We start from the raw sequence: 17767 nt of genomic DNA, 5'->3' as shown, positions 1-17767 counted from the left end.
GGATTGTGGGTTTACAAATTTGTACCAGTATATAAGTTGAACAAAAGGCATATAAATTTTATTAAACCTTCCATAATGACTCGGATACAGGTTCTAATTGGGTCGGGTACTAGTTCGGGTACAAATTGTTATTGGATGTGATTAAATCGGTTGACGGTTACTCTGAGGTCGGGAGCAGGTTCGGGTTCAGGTCAAAAAGTATTGGATCAAATTGGTTGTCGGTTAACATATGGTCAGGTTCAGGTCGGATTATAGGTTAGTAGTTTCACCCCATTGTCCGGGTACAGGTTGGGTTCAGATCATTGCCGGTTCAGGTCGAGTTCTCGGGTCGGGTCAGTTTTTGACAGCTCTATTAAATATCGATTTCATATTATCTAGTAGAAGCCATATTTCCGCTGCGAGAGATCTAACAGTAATAGAAGGAAGTAGATTTAAAATGGAAGTCTTTTCTTACTCCTTATAAATTACTAGATTTGTAAATAAATTTTTATTATGGAATTACATTAATTCACAAATGATCGTAATTTGTAGAGAATTTTTTTGAATGCGTGATGACTAGTGTGTTTTTATTTATTTATTTATTTATTTTTTTAAACGAGTAAACACTATAGACTTTTATTCCTTCATAGAATTAAGTTAGCGTGTCTCTGGTGAAGGAAACAACGCATACAAATAGGGTTATAAAAAGGGGATTGCTAAACGTAACCTCTCTTTACTAAAGCAACACCTCTACCCCTTACTTTTACCATTCATCAAAATTTTAGGTTCCCTTTTCCCTCTTCCTAGCTACGTAGCCAAGTATTATAAAAATGTGATAATTATCTTTAAAATAATTAAAAGATTAATATTGAATTGCATATGATTATCAAATATATATATCGTATGGCACATTGTGTATTCATATAAATTAATTAAAGTGGGTCATTGCAAGTACATTATATCAAATGAATTCAACATCATTATTGCTCTCTTGCTTTTACAATTCACTATAAGTGCAGTTTCCGATTAATGATTTGACCAAATAAATATGAACATAATGAAAAAAAAGTGAATAAATTTTTCCAAAATTGACAATTTTGTGCAACATGGCTGAAATAGGAACTTCTACTTCATACATTTTGAAGAAAAAGTATGCACTATTTCATACAAATTGACCAAAATAGTATTCACTGTTTCACACAAATTGAATGAAATAGTGCACAGTACATCGTCCCTATTATATGAAATCATATGATTGAATGAATCGATTTCTAATCTCTTGTGCAAATTTTTTCCTATATATTATGTTTTGTAAATTTAATTTAAGTCATGATTATTAAATTTCATTAATCGATATTAATAACAATGAAGGAAAGAAACATGAAAAGAGAAAGGAGAATGAAGGAAAGAAACATGAAAAGAGAAAGGAGAATGAAGGAAAGGAAAAAAGGGTAATATTGGGTGTTTGAGAGGGTGCATTAAGTAAAGAGAGGTTATGTTTAGCAACCATGTAAAAGGGCTTAACATGCACGTGCTTTAATTGGATATGGGCTACATTTGTCAGTAGAAGAACGTTCACTTCACAAGTCTTAAAGAGTTTCCATAGTAAAAGCATACGGATATAGTAGGAGTACCTAGAGTTATTTGCGGTATGGTTTGGTGCGGTTTGGATCCTAAACCACACCAAACTGCAAAATTGCGGTTTGCATTATTTTCATACCGCATCAAAGTACCAAACTGCACTTATAACCAAACAGCATCGCAAATTGCAGTTCGGTCCGGTGCGGTTTAGCCACATTTTTTCAAAATTATATATATTTTGTTTTAAATTATTTCATTTGTGATTATCAATTTATAATCCAAATGTTAAACTTCTTTTTTAACATATAAAATTAGCTAATAGTCAAAGATTACACCATATTTTTAAGTTCTTATATGTATATTTCTAATAAAAACAGTATAAAAATGGTTTAACGGTTTCAAAGTGCGGTTGGGTCTAAATGCATTTTTTTTAATTTTTATTTTATTTTATTTTTATCGGAAGCTGTACTAAACCGCAAACCACGGTTTGGTGATTTTTGAAAACCACTGAAAACCACACCGGAATTTTCGAACCACAACCGCATGCGGTTTGGTTTGCGGTTTAGACCGCACTCTGAATAGCCCTAGGATTACGCCCTTAGTCTTATAAAGTGTTTAACAATATTCCCGACTTTTATTAATATGGAGAAAATAGGACACTTATATGTGCTGTGTCAAGATTGACTATATATTAAATTTGAGATCAAAACTTCCTACATATATGTACTCAACTAATTAAATTCATAGTTATAAACTTTAATATAGCCTTGTTTGACAATTACTCCGTGTCTCCATAGCTATTGGTGAAATATAAAGAATGGATTGGAATTCAGCACTTTTGTTACTTTGATGCATAAGAAGAGGACAGGGAAATAATTGTATGTCAATTAAAAAAAATCATACTTCATTGCCGATGTAAGTCATCATACATTATAAGTGCATGCGATTTATTTAAAGGCTCGTTATGAGCCTTGAGTGCATGCAATTTTTTTAAAGGCTCATAAGAGTTATAACATAGTACTCCGTACTACGGAGTATAACGAAATATATAATATGATTAACACGGAGAGTTACAATAACATCTGTATTTGTCACTTCCTGTTGGAGTTTCAATACATACACCCCTTGCATGATTTTTATTTTTCCAGCAATTTGCTCCACAAACAGGAAGAGTGCAGTCTAGTCTATTATCATAAGGTTTCGAGCATATTCTTTGTGCATTACTCTTCATGATTCCTGCATGCCAAAATAATAGTAAGAAACAATACTACTATGAATTTAAGAAATATTGGTCGAACAAGTAAGCAAATTAATAAAATTAAAATTCACCCTCGAGTAAACATATATTTATGTAGATAAGGTTATCTTTTTCTTTCATGATGTTGTAATCAATAATAAGAATAAATAAAGATTTATTTAGAAAGTGTATAAACCTAACAAAATAAGGACAAAATCTAGCCATTTTTAGGGTATGTGTACTGTAGCCATTTTTTTTTTTTTTTTTTAAATGAGAATAATTAAAGAAGGTGAAAGATGGATTTGTGAGGTGAATATGTTTTTGTACGCTACTACTATTCAAAACTTTACGTGCTCTATATAATGTAGATGGAGATATAGATGTAATTAATGATTCTGATTTTTATTTTTAACATATCTATACTTATATATTATATATTGAAAAGCGTTCAGATATTGAAACAAAATTATAGTTAACTTGGATTAGACAATTAGTTTTTCTTTAAATCAAGATAATTACTAGTGTTAAATACTATTTGTTTCCATTATCTAATGTTCATAAGACAAATTAAACAACTTTAATTTAGAAGTTTATAAAACTTTGTATTGTTAAATGTTTTTTTAACAAGGTATTGTTAATCGTTGAATATCTTAAAGTCATAACATATCAAATTTTGAATATGGTTCTCCAAATACAAATTTTTTTCAAGTCATGAAATTCCAAGATGATTATCAAAACACTAAGAAAAATAGTCAAGCATGATTAGCAAATTAGACAAGTATTAACTAGCAACGTAGGACATTATCCGGGCCACACACTAGTATGAATATTAATTAAATGTGAAATTTAAACTTACCTTGAGACATAAAGACGAGCATTAATATCAGACAAAAAGGGACCATTGTTGACCTTCCTGCCATGTCAAAAAAATAAAAGATTGTTTATTGAATAAAAATGTTATGAGACTTTAATCGGAATGACTTGAGAAATTTAAATTTTGTTAATAAAATTGATAATGGTGTGGCTTATATACTTGTGAAAATATGGCTATTTATAATTAACCGTATCATTTGTTTCTCTAAATTTTTGATGCAAAGGAGTTTTGTTTTTCTAAATTGAGAATGGGTGTGATGGCAAAATGAAACAACCATCTATCTATCCTTCTTCTTCTTTTTTTTTTTTTTTTTTTTTTTTTTTTTTTTTTTTTTTTTTTTTTTGGGTATTAAGTTATTATAGACTATCTATAATTAACCATGCATATCGTTTGTTTCTCTAAATTAAGAATAGGTAAATAATGTAAAAGAAAGTTCATTTTGCAAACATGTCATGGTGTTTGTTTAGTATAGTTTCAGGCTGTAGCCATTATTATTTTTTTTAGCATGCATGGTTATTAAATAATGCTTAGGTTGTAATGTTTATTAATGGAAAAGAATAATTTATATTATTAAAATTTTAGTCTAAGAAAGTTTATTCTCTTCCATTTATTATTTCCTTCATAGTGACGGTTTGTTTATCCCAAAATATTATATAATTGTAAAGTATCGATTTCATAATATCTAATATAAGCCACTGCGAGAGATCTAATAATTCTAATAGTAATAGAAAAAAGTAGATTTAAAATATATTTTTTTTATTCTTACTCCGTATTAATTATTAGATTTGTAAATTTTTATTATGAAATTAAATCATAATTGATTGTAATCTCTTTAAAAAAAAATGATTGTTTTTATTTTTTTTAATGCGTGATCACTAAAGAATAGACGTGTTAAAAAATTCACAAGAATTTGTATAAATTGTTGTAATTATTGGTGAAATATAAAGGATAGATTAGAAATAAAGTATGTTTACACTCAATATTTTTGTTATTTTGATGCATAAGAAGAGAACAAGGAAAAATTGTCAACCATAAAAATCATACTTTATTAATTAAGGATGTAAACCAGTGTACATTATGACTTTATGTCTTTATGTGCATGCAATTTATTTAAAGGCTCATAAGAGACATAACATAGTACTTTGTACTACGGTATAACATAAGATAATACTACGTATAAGATCAACAAGGTGAGTTACAATAACATCTGTATTTATCACTTCCAGTTGGAGTTTCGATGCATATACCCCTTGCATGATTTCTATTTTTCCAACAATTTTCTCCACAAGTAGGAAGAGTGCAGTCTAGTTTAATATCATATGGAGTTGAGCATATTTTTTGTGCGTTATTCTTCAAAATTCCTGCATGCCAAAATAATAGTAAGAAACAATACTGCTATGAATATAAGAAATATTGGTCGAATAAGTGAACAAAAAATAGATATAAAATTCACCCCCGATTAAACCTAGATTTACGTGTATTTGAAAACAAGATGGGGTTACCTCTTTCTCACATAATGTAGTAATTAATAATAAGATTAAATAACATACATTTAGATAAAGTGTATAAACCTAAGAAAATAAGGACAAGATTTAGCCATTTTAGGGTATGTGTAGCCATTTTTTTTTTTTTGACAAGATGTGTAGCCATTTTTTATGAGTAAAATAAACTTAAGAAGGTGAAATATATATATATATATATATATATATATATATATATATATATATATATATATATATATATATATATATATATTTGAAAACAAGATGGGGTTACCTCTTTCTCACATAATGTAGTAATTAATAATAAGATTAAATAACATACATTTAGATAAAGTGTATAAACCTAAGAAAATAAGGACAAGATTTAGCCATTTTTAGGGTATGTGTAGCCATTTTTTTTTTTTTTTTGACAAGATGTGTAGCCATTTTTTATGAGTAAAATAAACTTAAGAAGGTGAAATATATATATATATATATATATATATATATATATATATATATATAAAATGTGGAATTTAAACTTACCTTGAGACATAAAGACATGCATTAGTATTAGAAAAGAAGGGACCATTGTTGACCTTCCTGCCATGCTGAAAAAAAAAGTTGTTTATGAATAAAAAGTTTGTGTGACTTTAATTTGGATTACTTGAGAAATTAAAAGTTTTGTACTTATGAATAAAATTGTTAATGACTTGGTGGCTTATATATTAGAAGGAATGAAGGATGTAGATTTTTAATGGAAGTTTTTTCTTAAACCATATAAATTACTTAAGATTTTGTGTATTTTTATTATGGAATTAAACCACAATGATTGTAATCTCTAGAGAATTTTTTTTGAATGTGATCACTAAAGATTAATTTTATTTGAAGATTTTTATTTCTTACTTTTAGAAGCTTAGATTTTATTTTATTTTTTTTTAATTTGATAGTGTAACCATTTTAGGTTTTTATAAAATCGTAATCACTAGTGATTTGGAACTGTTCAAATAATTGTAATGTTTTAAAACTTGGTTAGTGCTAAAGAGAAAAAACATTGATAGTTTCATTGTTAAGGGTGAAGAGTTGCGGTGTTTTTGATGGTGCTCTCGGTATGACATATTGGTGGGAAAGCTTTTGGTTGTCCAAATACTTAGCGTTTGAAGATGAATTAAATTAACCTATCTCAGGTGCAAAGGGACAAAGCATATAGGGTTATAAGGACTTTAAATGCACATGTTTCAGTTGGGTATAAGGGCCTATTCATATTTACTGAACTGAGCTGAACTGAACTGATTGGAGCTGAACTCAAATGAACTAAACTGAGCTGAAAGGAGTATTTTATAAGAGAAGGAAATTAGGAGTATTGGAGCTGAACTAAACTGAAATTAAGCTGAAGTGAACAGACCCTTTGTGTATCTGTCAGTAGAAGAGAGTTTAATTCACAAAGCCACAAGTTCTATCATAAAATCATATGGATGTAACATGAGCAACTATACTTTGAAATTGAGATTAAATCTCCATACATAAACATAATCAATTTAATTCGGAGTTATATACTTTAATATAGGCTTCAATCTGTTTAGCTTTTTAGATGTTAGTTGTTTTGACAAGATGTTAGCCGTTAGTTGTTTATATTAACTATTTTGATTACCAAATGATAATCATTTATGTAAAATTGTTTGGTAAATAGTTGTTAGTTATTAGCTGTTTTAGTGTATAATCAACCCAAAAACTAAAAACTCTTACAAATAAACTCCACTTTTGAGGTTTTTGGATCAAATATAATATTTTAAACATCTCTTTACCAAATACTCCAAATAAGTTTTTAAAACGGTTAATTTTTTTTTTAATTTATTTATTATTTTTTTTTCACAAAAACCTCCTAACTAAACACATCTATAATGAACTTTGTTGAGTCTTAATTCAAGTACTTGTAGCTTAAAATTAGAGGTGGCAAAACTAATCCAACCGATCCAATCAAAAATCGACCTGAAATACATCCGATTCAAATTTTGACTCGTATCGACACAATAATATAATTAAGCAACTCAAATTTGAAATTAGACCTGACCCAACCCGAACATCGGAATGGACACCTCTACTTAAAATAACCCCATAGCTCTCATATAAATAATTCAAGAAAGGTCCTTCACACAAAAACAAAACATCTCTCTTTCTTATGCACCATTTGCCGCGCTCTATCTGTTTCCTCTGTTTCAAAATTTCTGTAAAAAAAAGTTCCAAAAACCCTTTCTTCTTCAATGAAAATAATCCAAACCCCATAAATTTTTTTCATCAAACAAGAAAATTCAATGGCACCCACTTCATTTCGTAAAGCAATTGGAGTAGTAAAGGATCGAACAAGCATTAGTATTGCAAAAATGGCGAATAATGTTGATCCAGAACTCGATATCTTGATCGTCAAAGCAACAAATCACGACACCCATATCCCCAAAATCAGATACTTTACTGAAATCTTGCGTAAAACAATGATTTCAAGAGATCTTGTTAAAGAATGTGTGTGTTTGATTTCGAAAAGAATTGAGAAAACCCATGATTGGATTGTTGCTTTAAAGTGTTTGATTCTTGTTTATCGATTGATTGTTGATGGTGGGAGGAATTTTGTGAAGGAGATTGCTTGTGCTAATGCTAGTGGTAGAATGTTGAGTAATATGTGTGTTTTTAGAGATGAAGCGCATTCAAATTCTGGGGATTACTCTGATTTTGTGAGGAATTTTGGGATGTTTCTTGTAAAGAAAGTTGAGCTCATGGTGTTCGACGAAATGTGGCTGAGAAGAAAAGTGAATTCTTCTGATGATTTGAGGAGAATGGAGGAAAGGGAGAAGAAAATGGAGGAAAATCATTTGAGGGATGAGTTACTTCTTGAGAAGGTGTTGAGTAGGATGGAGAAATTGCAAAGGTGTCTTCAACGAGTGCTTAACATTCGTTGTTTGAGGTGCGTTAATGGCAAGTATAGAGAGCTACTGTTTCTTGCTCTTACTCCTGTGATTGAGGACAGTTTTGTTCTGTATGAAGATGTATCTGGGGGTCTGTCATTCTTGTCAGATTGTTTCTGGGAGATGGAGTATCTTAATTCTGTTAAGACTTATGGGACTTATGCTACTGTCGCGAAGCAGTTTGATGATCTTGCTGAGTTCTATGGTTGGTGTAAAGGTGTCGGGTTTGATAAGCCGCCTGATGAGTACCCTGAGGTTGAGAGCATTAATGAAGAACTTCTAAGATCGATGGAGGAGTTTGTCAAGAAAAGGATGTCTGAAACGAAGAATTTCAAGAAGAGTAGTTCGAAGATGGCAGAACTGATGAATAAGATGTCAGAGAACAATGCAAATGCTATGAATGGTTATGTTCAGGATTCTGATGCCATAGGAAAAGATATGGTGATCTTGAAGGTTAATAGTGATGCATCATCAGCTGAGGAGAAAGGCGACTGTATGGCATTGTCTGTGTTCGACGAGGATAAAACTGACATAGTTATAAATCTGTGGGAAGAATTTTCTGATAATGTTGAATCACACATTGCTTCAGATTGGGAAACTTCAGCTGCTGATCCCAATAATGAAGACTGGCAGATGGTTTTGGTGGCTTCAGCTGGTAATCTGCCCAAGCCAAAGGTTAATTTTGGTGACAGTTTTGATGCTGTCATGCTGAATGACATGTATGATCAGGGTGCAGTAAGACAGTTGAGTGGTGGGAGTGCTAGTAGCCTCGCGTTGCCTTGGCATGAGGAGAGAAGAGATACGGTTTTGGCATTACCGAGTACAGAAGGGCCAGTTCAGATGGTAAATCAGGATCCATTCACAGCTTCTCTAGCAGTTCCGCCTCCTCCTTATGTTCAGATAGTGGAGCTCGAGAAGAAGTTCCAGTTGCTGCAACAAGAACAGAAGATTTGGCAGGAGTATGAGGCTAATGGGATGCAAGGTCAAGTCAGTCGCGTGCTTAGTGGATCCACCACAGACAATGCTACTTGTCTGCAGGAAAGGATGCCTCATCTGACATCGTCCAATGACTTGGGGCTGCTTTAAGTCTTCAACTCTTGGTGAAATGTGGGAAATACTGCCTTAGAGAGAGTGCTCAAACACAAAAAAATGCCTCTTTTAATATCTAGTACATACATACTTCTTATAACATACAGATAGTCTAATCATAGTTGAGATGAATTCATATGTAGTCATACTTACAGTTGCGAAACAGTTAAGAGAAACACGGCACTAGTACAGATTTGATCTTTGTATACTCCATAGAAATGGAATAAATCATGATGTTATATTTTCAGAAACTGCAATGTAGAGGCAAACTGCCATTAGTTTACTGCAATTAGTGCATAATTCAATCCTGTCTGCATTCTGCTCATAAGAGATGGTTTTGTTATTTTGGCACAGCTGCTTGTGACAATCAGATCAATAAATCAATTTGAGAACTTTGATACGGAGTAATTTATCGACTAGTCCTTTTCAGTGTTCATAGACAAACATGCTAATTGAAATTCCAACTCTGAGAGTTTATCTATAACTATCCACATTATATGTTAGTACGTTACCCTGGCAAAAGATGCAAATATACATTGGGCTTGTCCCTTGTTTGGTAACAAAAGCTTTAGTTTATTGAGAAAATTAGTAGTTTGACTATAACCATCAACAGTAAGCTAATTTTAGTGTTTGGTAAAACAGTTTTATGGAAAGATTTTAGTTTATTGAGCCAATTAGTAGTTTGACCACCATCAATAAGCTGATTTTAGTGTTTGGTAAAAAAAAAAAAATAAATAAAATAAAAAGGAAAGATTTTAGTTTATTGAGTCTGTTAGTTTTGACCATAATCACTAAGCTAGTTTTAGTGTTTGGTAAAAAGCTCCTCCAGATAGCTTTTTGGGCTAAAAAACTCCTTTAAAATTTAAACTCAAAACATGAGCTTTCTTGTATCAGGTCATTGAATATTTAGATTTTTACTTATTTCATATACTAAACAACTAACTTTGAACCACTATTTACCAAACACTTTTACAGAATTTGCTATTCACTACTCTGTATATCACAACCAACTAGTTAAACCGTTTAATATAATTAGCTAGTCAAACATAGGTAATACAATAAGGTATATTAATCAGCTATCAGCTAATTACCAAATATAGCCATTATCTATTTTAACATGTACAAACTACGAGTACTAACAAGTGTAAAAGTCAAACCGAAGTGTACATTAGAGATAGATTAGCAGCCCAAAACCCCCCAAAAAACCCTTGAAACTTGTTGTTGACACAAAATGTCATCAACCGTAATAGTCCTTGACAACGGCGGCGGAACAATAAAAATCGGGATCGGAGGTGACCGGAATCCCACCTTAATCACCCCAAACTCCACCGCAAAACCACCATTTTCTCTCTCCTCCTCCAAAAAACTCCTCACTTCCGACGAAATCCTCACCTCCGACCCCACCTCTCTCTCTCTTCGCCGCCCCATTGATCGCGGCTACCTCCTTAACCCCGACCTCCAACGCGACATCTGGGCCCACCTCTTCCGCTCTCTTCCACTCCCATCCCCCCACGTGTCCTCCCTTCTTCTCACTCAACCCCTCTTTTCTCTCTCCTCCACGTCATCACCCCTCTTCGAGCTCGTTTTCGAGGACTTCAATTTCAGGTCTTTGTATGTCTCTGATTCGCCTTCTTTGGTTCATTTGTATGAAGCGAGTAGGAATCCAAACGGTGTCGTTTCTAAGACCCAGTGTAGTCTTGTTGTTGATTGTGGGTTTTCTTTCACGCATTGTGCTCCTGTTTTTCAGAATTTTACGCTTAATTATGGGGTTAAGAGGCTTGATTTAGGGGGGAAGGTTTTGACTAATTATTTGAAGGAGTTGGTTTCGTATCGTACGATTAATGTTATGGATGAAACTTTGATTATGGATGATGTTAAGGAGAAGCTTTGCTTTGTTTCTCTTGATGTTCCTCGCGACTTGCAGATTGCTAGGTCAGTTTGTTCAAATTCAATTCCCTTTTTTATATAATTTTCAGAGTAACGGTGTCGTTTCGTGTACATTTTTGTTTTTAATTTCTACTAGTACATTGTTGATGGTATGTAAGTATTTAATTTTTAGAGCTATGAATTTGTGATGACCTGATAAACGCTGGTTTTGTGGACTTGTTTGTTAGAGTTAGAGATTGTTGGAGACAAAATAAAATTTAGTTTTTTTTTGGGGGGTTTCCTTGTTTTTTGAGGTAGAATTGCTGATGAAATCTATTGGATTGTTGGTGGAAGAAAAAATGAAATGGGTTTTGTTGGGTAGAGCTTCAATTGCTCAGTTTTGTTTTTGCTGGAGTGGGTTGAGGAAGGTTGGTGATATACTGATGTGTATGAAACATCTTGTGTTTTAGATTAGGGATGTTTTTCTGTTTCTAACTGGTGAATGTTGCTGGCTTTATTACTAGTTTTTCGGTCTAATGAGTTCATGAGATGATTGTGACTTGCAAATGTTGAAGGGAGTAAGGAGGAAGTGAGATTAGTTTGTTTATGTACTGTGTTGTGTTCATTAGTGACAATTGTAAATAAATTATTTACATCGTTGCATAGGATCGTGCACTAAGGTTGGATAGCTTGCAGGTTCCGTAAAGCATTAGCTTTGTGAATTTTTGATGGAATTTTGTTGATATGATTCAGACATCAAGTTTGTATGAAAGTGATGGAACTATCGGGTTTCCTTTGGGCTGTGGCTATAAGACTGCCATGAAATTATTCTCTTAGATAAATGTCTTAATTCCTTATTCTGCCGTCTTTGTATTGTAAATTAGCTTAGTTTAGCATGGAGTACATGTCTTGGGCAACATGTTGATCGTGCAATATGGAACAAGATATTATCTTGGTTTCCTTTCAGTCTATTTATATCTATATATGCTCTATTGTGAATTTTCCTCTGATGATATGTAATGACTTACCAAGTTGGTTGTTCTGTTAGGAAGTCTGGCAAGGACAACCTTTTTAAATGTACATATGTCCTTCCTGATGGAATCATCCATACAAAAGGATTTGTAAAAGACATGAATGAAGCACAGAGGTATCAAACTCTTTATGATGGGGAACCAGACTCTATGCCTAGTAAGGAAAAAGCTATAGATCTTTCGGATGATGCAGAGGAGGAACCAGAGGACAGAAGAAAAGTTGATCCAACTAAAAATGTAACGAATAATCTCACTTCGGTCTTGTCTTAAAATTTTAATCCCTTGCTTATAGTCTATTTGCTGGTTGCAGGAGTTTAACCTGACCAATGAGCGCTTCCTTGTCCCAGAGATGATTTTCCGCCCCGCAGATTTAGGTTTGTATACCTTTCATATTACTTTGGCATAAGACATTTCAGTGGTTTGTCTTGAAGTATGTACTGATTGTAATGTTTTTGACAAAATGTTTGAAGGTTCATATGCAAGCCTTATTCTCTTTTATTTCTAGAACTGTCTCTTTTATTTCTAGAACTGTTTAAAAGAATTGGTTTTGATGCCTGTATGAGACAATGAAATGCAATTTTGAAGAGCTTTTATAGAAGGGTTGTCTTTTTTTTTTTTTTTTCCAAATCAAACTCTTAACTCCTTAAGTAGATCATTTTTTATTTACGCTCAGATGAATCATTGTTGTTTATATGTTGATAGTTTGGAATTGGGTAGTCAGTGTGTGTTATAATGATTAAGGATGGGTCTCATCTCTTAAGTTTCAAGCCCTCTTTTTGGTTTTTAAATATGAGAACTTGATTGCAGGACCATTAATTGTCAACTGTTCTTGCAGGGATGAATCAAGCTGGATTAGCAGAGTGTATTGTTCGTTCCGTTAATTCTTGTCATCCTCTTCTCCACCCTGTATTATATGAAAGGTAAAGCTCTTTGTTTTGTAAGATATTCTGAGTATCGTGATTTGTTATATACTGTATATTACTGCATCTTATGAGCTTTGCTTTTGCTGTGTTTCAGTATCATTTTGACTGGTGGAAGTACTCTATTCCCTCATTTTGCTGAGAGATTGTAAGCTTTGCCTCCTTTAACCATGCCTCTTATATTATCCATAATAGATTGAACACAGCCTGTTTATGTTGAAGATTTTTTCTTTCATTTCGTTGTAGGGAAATGGAGCTTCGACCATTAGTCCCTGATGATTACCAAGTGAAGATAACCACTCAAGAAGAGTAATTTTCTTCCTATTTTTAACAATTTTTAAGCACTAATATGCCTAAATTATACTTAACTGATAGCATTCTTCTTATTCAGTCCCATATTAGGTGTTTGGCGAGGTGGTTCACTTCTGGCGTCTAGTCCTGATTTTGAGACAATGTGTGCCACCAAAGCCGAATATGAGGAGCAAGGATCTGCACGATGTAGTAGAAGGTTCTTTCAGTGAAGTAAAGTGTACTATCAGGGTGACAGGAGAGGCCCGGCCTCCACGGCCTAATCCCACATCCCAATCATCTTCTTAGTTGGTCTCTATAGAAAAGAGTTTTAGAGAACTTAAAATAAATCTGTCATATTGTATTAATCATTCAATTTTGTCTCACTAGAAAAAAAGCTATACATATGAGTATATGACTTTGCTCTAAGCTTGCTTTTCTTTCGGGGTTTGAAAAAGCCGAAAAAAAAAAAGTTGAAAAGAGGTAGAATCTTTTTTTTTTTTTTTTTTTGTTACTGTGATGTAGAAGAAATGTAATGTTATGGTATTATGGTATATATAAAGTTGGTTGGAAAATCATATGTATAGTCTTTGCTAGATAATTAGAGTTTTGGTTGGAAAGTGTAGACTTCTTTTCTTTCTGGACAAAGTCGAAAATAGTCTAGAATTAAAGGCTATAATTTACACTTTTAGATCAATTTCAAAAACACAAATTCTTGAATACTAACAATAGCGTATTATGTACCTGTATCTTATTTGTATTGAATTCAATACGAATAATATCGATTTTAATTACATGCTATTTAATTGTTTTTTTTTTTTTTTTGAACAATTACATGGTATTTAAATTTGTGAAAAAGATGATAATCTTGAATATACACGTTAAAATGAGTGTAATGTAACAAATTTTCACATGTTTGTTTATCGATATTGACTTTTTTTTTTTTTTTAAGAAAATATTGGCGCATCATCTACTAGTACAATACAAGAGAAATTTTTTGAAGGAACAAAATAACAAATCAAAGTTGCAAACAAAATTTATGTTACCATTGACATTATATTTCCCTTACAACTTACAAGAAGTTGCAAACAAAATTTTGTACATCCATGGCCTACTAAAAGAGAGAACTATATAATCAATAAAAGAAAATAAAATGAGAATGAACTATGTTACATCAAACTAGTAGCTAGCTAGTGCTTGACAAGAATTTAGATTTAGCCCTTACAAAAATATTACAAAGATTAATTTTAAGGAACTGGATATGACTTATTTTTACACATACATTTATAAGCCATTGGACATGTCTCGGCTTCTTCTCTAGAAGCACATACAAAGCTCACCATAACTAGCCTACATGGTGAGCATGAACCACAAGCATGAGAACAATCGGGCAAACTCGAACCCGCGATTTCAACGGTGTCGGGTCCTGGCCCCCTAGGTTTCATTGCTGGTCTACCTCTTGGGTTCATGTTGCCTCTCATTCTTCCTTGTGTGGCTCGGTGAGCGCTGCGATCTGTTTAGACAGAAAAAGAAATTTATTTAAGTACGTATGTAATAATACAATTATATAATACGAAGTAGAATATTTAATTTATGTAATATGAAGTAGAAATATATGTATAAATTTATGATAAGTACGTATGTAATAATATGACCTATATATATGTACTATGTAGCATGCATAATTAACTATATCACTCGTAAATATATATACCCTTCTTGCTTAGGGAGCTTTAACCCCAAGTTTGTATCATGTATTTTTGTCGAATAAGCTAATTTAGTCACCTGACATGCAAAGTAGGGATCGGAGAAGATCATATGTACTATATATCATCACATACGTAGTATATAATACCATACATAATAATAATAACGTTATTATAGTACCATTCAAATGAGTTTTATACAATTAACTATATACACGCATGTTATTATATAAAATGTTAGTGTATACTTACAGAAACGAGGTCTATTGATGTGTCTAGAAACGGTGATATTTGGCAAAACAAGGAGCACGATGAGAAGAAATACTAGAGCAATTGATCTCTTCATGATCTTCTTTCTTCAATCTTCTTCGTTCTACTATTGTACTTGTTACGTAGTCTCTTTTATCGATCTCTCAAACTTAAATTAATTCGATTCACTTTTATGAACGTATAGTAGCTTGATATATGGTTGTGACAATATAAAAGTGAAGGGCAGAAATTGAATATATATAAAGGGATGTATGTAGTGAAGAAGAGGTGACAATTGAAGCAAATCACAGATAAAAAAAGTTGGTTAACTCAAGTTCACATGAAAGCATAGCAAAAGAGAAAATGAGTTCACAGAAAAACACCTCTACTAGCAAGAAATGTTCACGCTTTTGAAACTAGACTTATTAACCTAATTTATATTCATTTTTCAAACTAATATTACATGCAGAGATACTTCTTTTTTACGTGATTTTCTGACTTATATCATAAATATATATAATTGCTACATTTTTTAAAAATTTGAAATTATGTTATATGAATATAAATTTTAAATATAAGACTGCATAAGTAGTAAATAATGTGAATATATTGGATGGTTGTAATAAATATTTTGCAGGGGTGTTCTATTTATTGTGATTGCCATTATTATTTCTGATTGCTTGGCAAATCAACGAGCAAAGACATGCTATTGCTTAAAGGCTTTTTATTAAATTCATGGGTTTCCCTCCTTTTTCTCTTAGCTTGCTTCCCTCTCTTTTTCAATTTTGGTTTAATTACTTCCACCGTTTCCACATACTAGTAAAAGTACTAATTAAGGTTAGTTATGCATGCACGCACGTATTAAGAGGTTATTAAATATACCAATGAGGTCTTAGCCTAAGTCACGTACAATCACCTCTCGTTTTAGTTTGTTTCATCACTCTGATCTACTTATGGGTATGTGTCAAGTAAATTGGGATGGAAGAAATACCGAGTAATACTTTCCAACGCTATTACAAAATGCTTTGTATACGATTTGGTTGTGTTCTTAGTTTTTGTTACTAGTATACAATAACTTTATAATGTAGTGTGGTATAAGATGCAAGTAGAGTAAATTAAGGTAGAAAAAAAATCTAAGTTAAAATTTCTAAGCTAGTTATGCGAATCATCCACCTGATGTGGCATGTAATACCAACTTGCTCTATGTTAATTAATTAATTAGTCAATTACACAAAAATTTATTCTTGCTTTCTATTTCATTTTACTTGTCCCAAATTCCGATCAATTGACCAAAAAAAATCTCACAAAAAAAAAAAAAAAAAAAATCTATAGAGCTACATGCTAGTAAATTAAGACGGAAGGAATATATTCTACTCGTAAAGTCATAACATCATATCCATTCATTAGGTTTATTACTTTGCAACTTGATTAATCGTACCATACTACATATAGAATGTTTGAAACACTGCATATAGCATGCATTAACAAGCCATTTTGCATTGTTGGGCACTTGATATTGGACCCACCTTCTTAAGCTGTGTTGCTGGACAAATTAATTACAACCAAGATCTTTGTGTACAATTCTTGTAGTATTACTCTACCTTCCCGCCACAATTTTTGTCCATTCAATTAACGTACTCCAAAATCAAGTGAATTAATTTGAAAAGAAATTTGCTATCCATGATTTGTCAACCAGGATAAATTAAGAGTATGTACTACTACAAATTTTAAAACTTTGAATTCAAACATGCATTTTAGTACGACATCTAGCAATTCAAACCTTATTGGAAAAAAATAGTAATATTTTCATTTTCGTCGATTTTACAATATTAATTTATTTTCACGTACATTGTAGTGCAATTCTTTTTTTCAAATTTTATTTAAAACTTGTATGTAATATGTGATGTATTTGCCTAATCTTCACTTTTTTATACCTTATATGAAGTATTGAAGTTAACTAGTCTATAAACTTATCAATTGTTAGAACTTATGTGAAATTATATAATACGAATAGATTTAAATAAAATAGGGATCCTTTATTATTATTCATAAACTTAGTCTTTATTTATGGACTTTTTTTTTTGGCTAAACTTATCTTATACGGCTATATATGAACTTATTGTTTTTGGGAGGCAGCTTTCAAGTTAATTACAAATTATTAGAAGGCAACAATAAGCTAGTATTAAGGTCAAAACACGTAACAGTTACAAATTTGTAAAATAGAACAATCTTACAAGTGTTACATGACAACAAATTAAACAATCTGGGTCGTCATTGTCAAATTTGTCAATTCAAGCAGGTTGGCATGTGTTATTGCTCGATCTTCTTAATTAATTTTTTATATCTTGCTGTATCATCACTAATTGACTATTAAGTCTATCATGAGTATCATAAATTAATAGTTTAATAGATCTGTGTGTTTCATATTTTTTATGTTCACATGGATTATTTAAAGGCTGGCTTAATTTCTACGTTTTATGAATTTCTATGTGCATACAAATCAAGTATT

At 31.9% G+C, this 17767-nt stretch overlaps 2 protein-coding genes and 1 pseudogene across 2 annotated transcripts; 2 read left to right on the top strand and 1 right to left on the bottom strand.

The window, feature by feature from the left end:
• The first annotated feature begins 7464 nt into the window (after window positions 1-7464).
• On the top strand, window positions 7465-9195 carry LOC145610021 (putative clathrin assembly protein At4g32285 pseudogene; annotated as a pseudogene).
• A 1197-nt stretch (window positions 9196-10392) lies between these two features.
• LOC145611213 (actin-related protein 6-like) lies at window positions 10393-14187 on the top strand. Its single transcript, XM_081666510.1, has 7 exons — window positions 10393-11130; window positions 12113-12332; window positions 12406-12469; window positions 12931-13015; window positions 13113-13163; window positions 13262-13324; window positions 13407-14187. The coding sequence occupies exons 1-7, from the start codon at window positions 10430-10432 to the stop codon at window positions 13534-13536; spliced, it is 1314 nt and encodes a 437-aa protein (XP_081522636.1). The 5' UTR covers window positions 10393-10429; the 3' UTR covers window positions 13537-14187.
• Window positions 14188-14394: 207 nt separating this feature from the next.
• LOC145611214 (protein EPIDERMAL PATTERNING FACTOR 1-like) lies at window positions 14395-15648 on the bottom strand. The gene is made up of 2 exons (XM_081666511.1): window positions 15262-15648; window positions 14395-14816 (listed from the first exon to the last, which is right to left on the bottom strand). Exons 1-2 carry the CDS (start codon window positions 15353-15355, stop codon window positions 14551-14553), a joined length of 360 nt encoding a protein of 119 aa, XP_081522637.1. The 5' UTR covers window positions 15356-15648; the 3' UTR covers window positions 14395-14550.
• Window positions 15649-17767: the final 2119 nt, after the last annotated feature.

Source organism: Chenopodium album, chromosome 24 (assembly GCF_948465745.1).
Source record: "Chenopodium album chromosome 24, dcCheAlbu1.1, whole genome shotgun sequence".
NCBI lineage: Eukaryota > Viridiplantae > Streptophyta > Magnoliopsida > Caryophyllales > Amaranthaceae > Chenopodium > Chenopodium album.
The sequence above is the reverse complement of the archived record's forward strand: the minus strand, read 5'-3'. Positions and strand labels throughout refer to the sequence as shown.

Coding starts and splice junctions, on each gene's coding strand:
- LOC145611213 (XM_081666510.1), top strand. CDS start 10,430: ATGTCATCAACCGTAATAGTCCTTGACAACGGCGGCGGAACAATAAAA. Junction 13,016..13,112: donor CACCCTGTATTATATGAAAG/GTAAAGCTCTTT, acceptor GCTGTGTTTCAG/TATCATTTTGACTGGTGGAA. Junction 13,325..13,406: donor AAGATAACCACTCAAGAAGA/GTAATTTTCTTC, acceptor CTTCTTATTCAG/TCCCATATTAGGTGTTTGGC.
- LOC145611214 (XM_081666511.1), bottom strand. CDS start 15,355: ATGAAGAGATCAATTGCTCTAGTATTTCTTCTCATCGTGCTCCTTGTT. Junction 14,817..15,261: donor CATCAATAGACCTCGTTTCT/GTAAGTATACAC, acceptor CTGTCTAAACAG/ATCGCAGCGCTCACCGAGCC.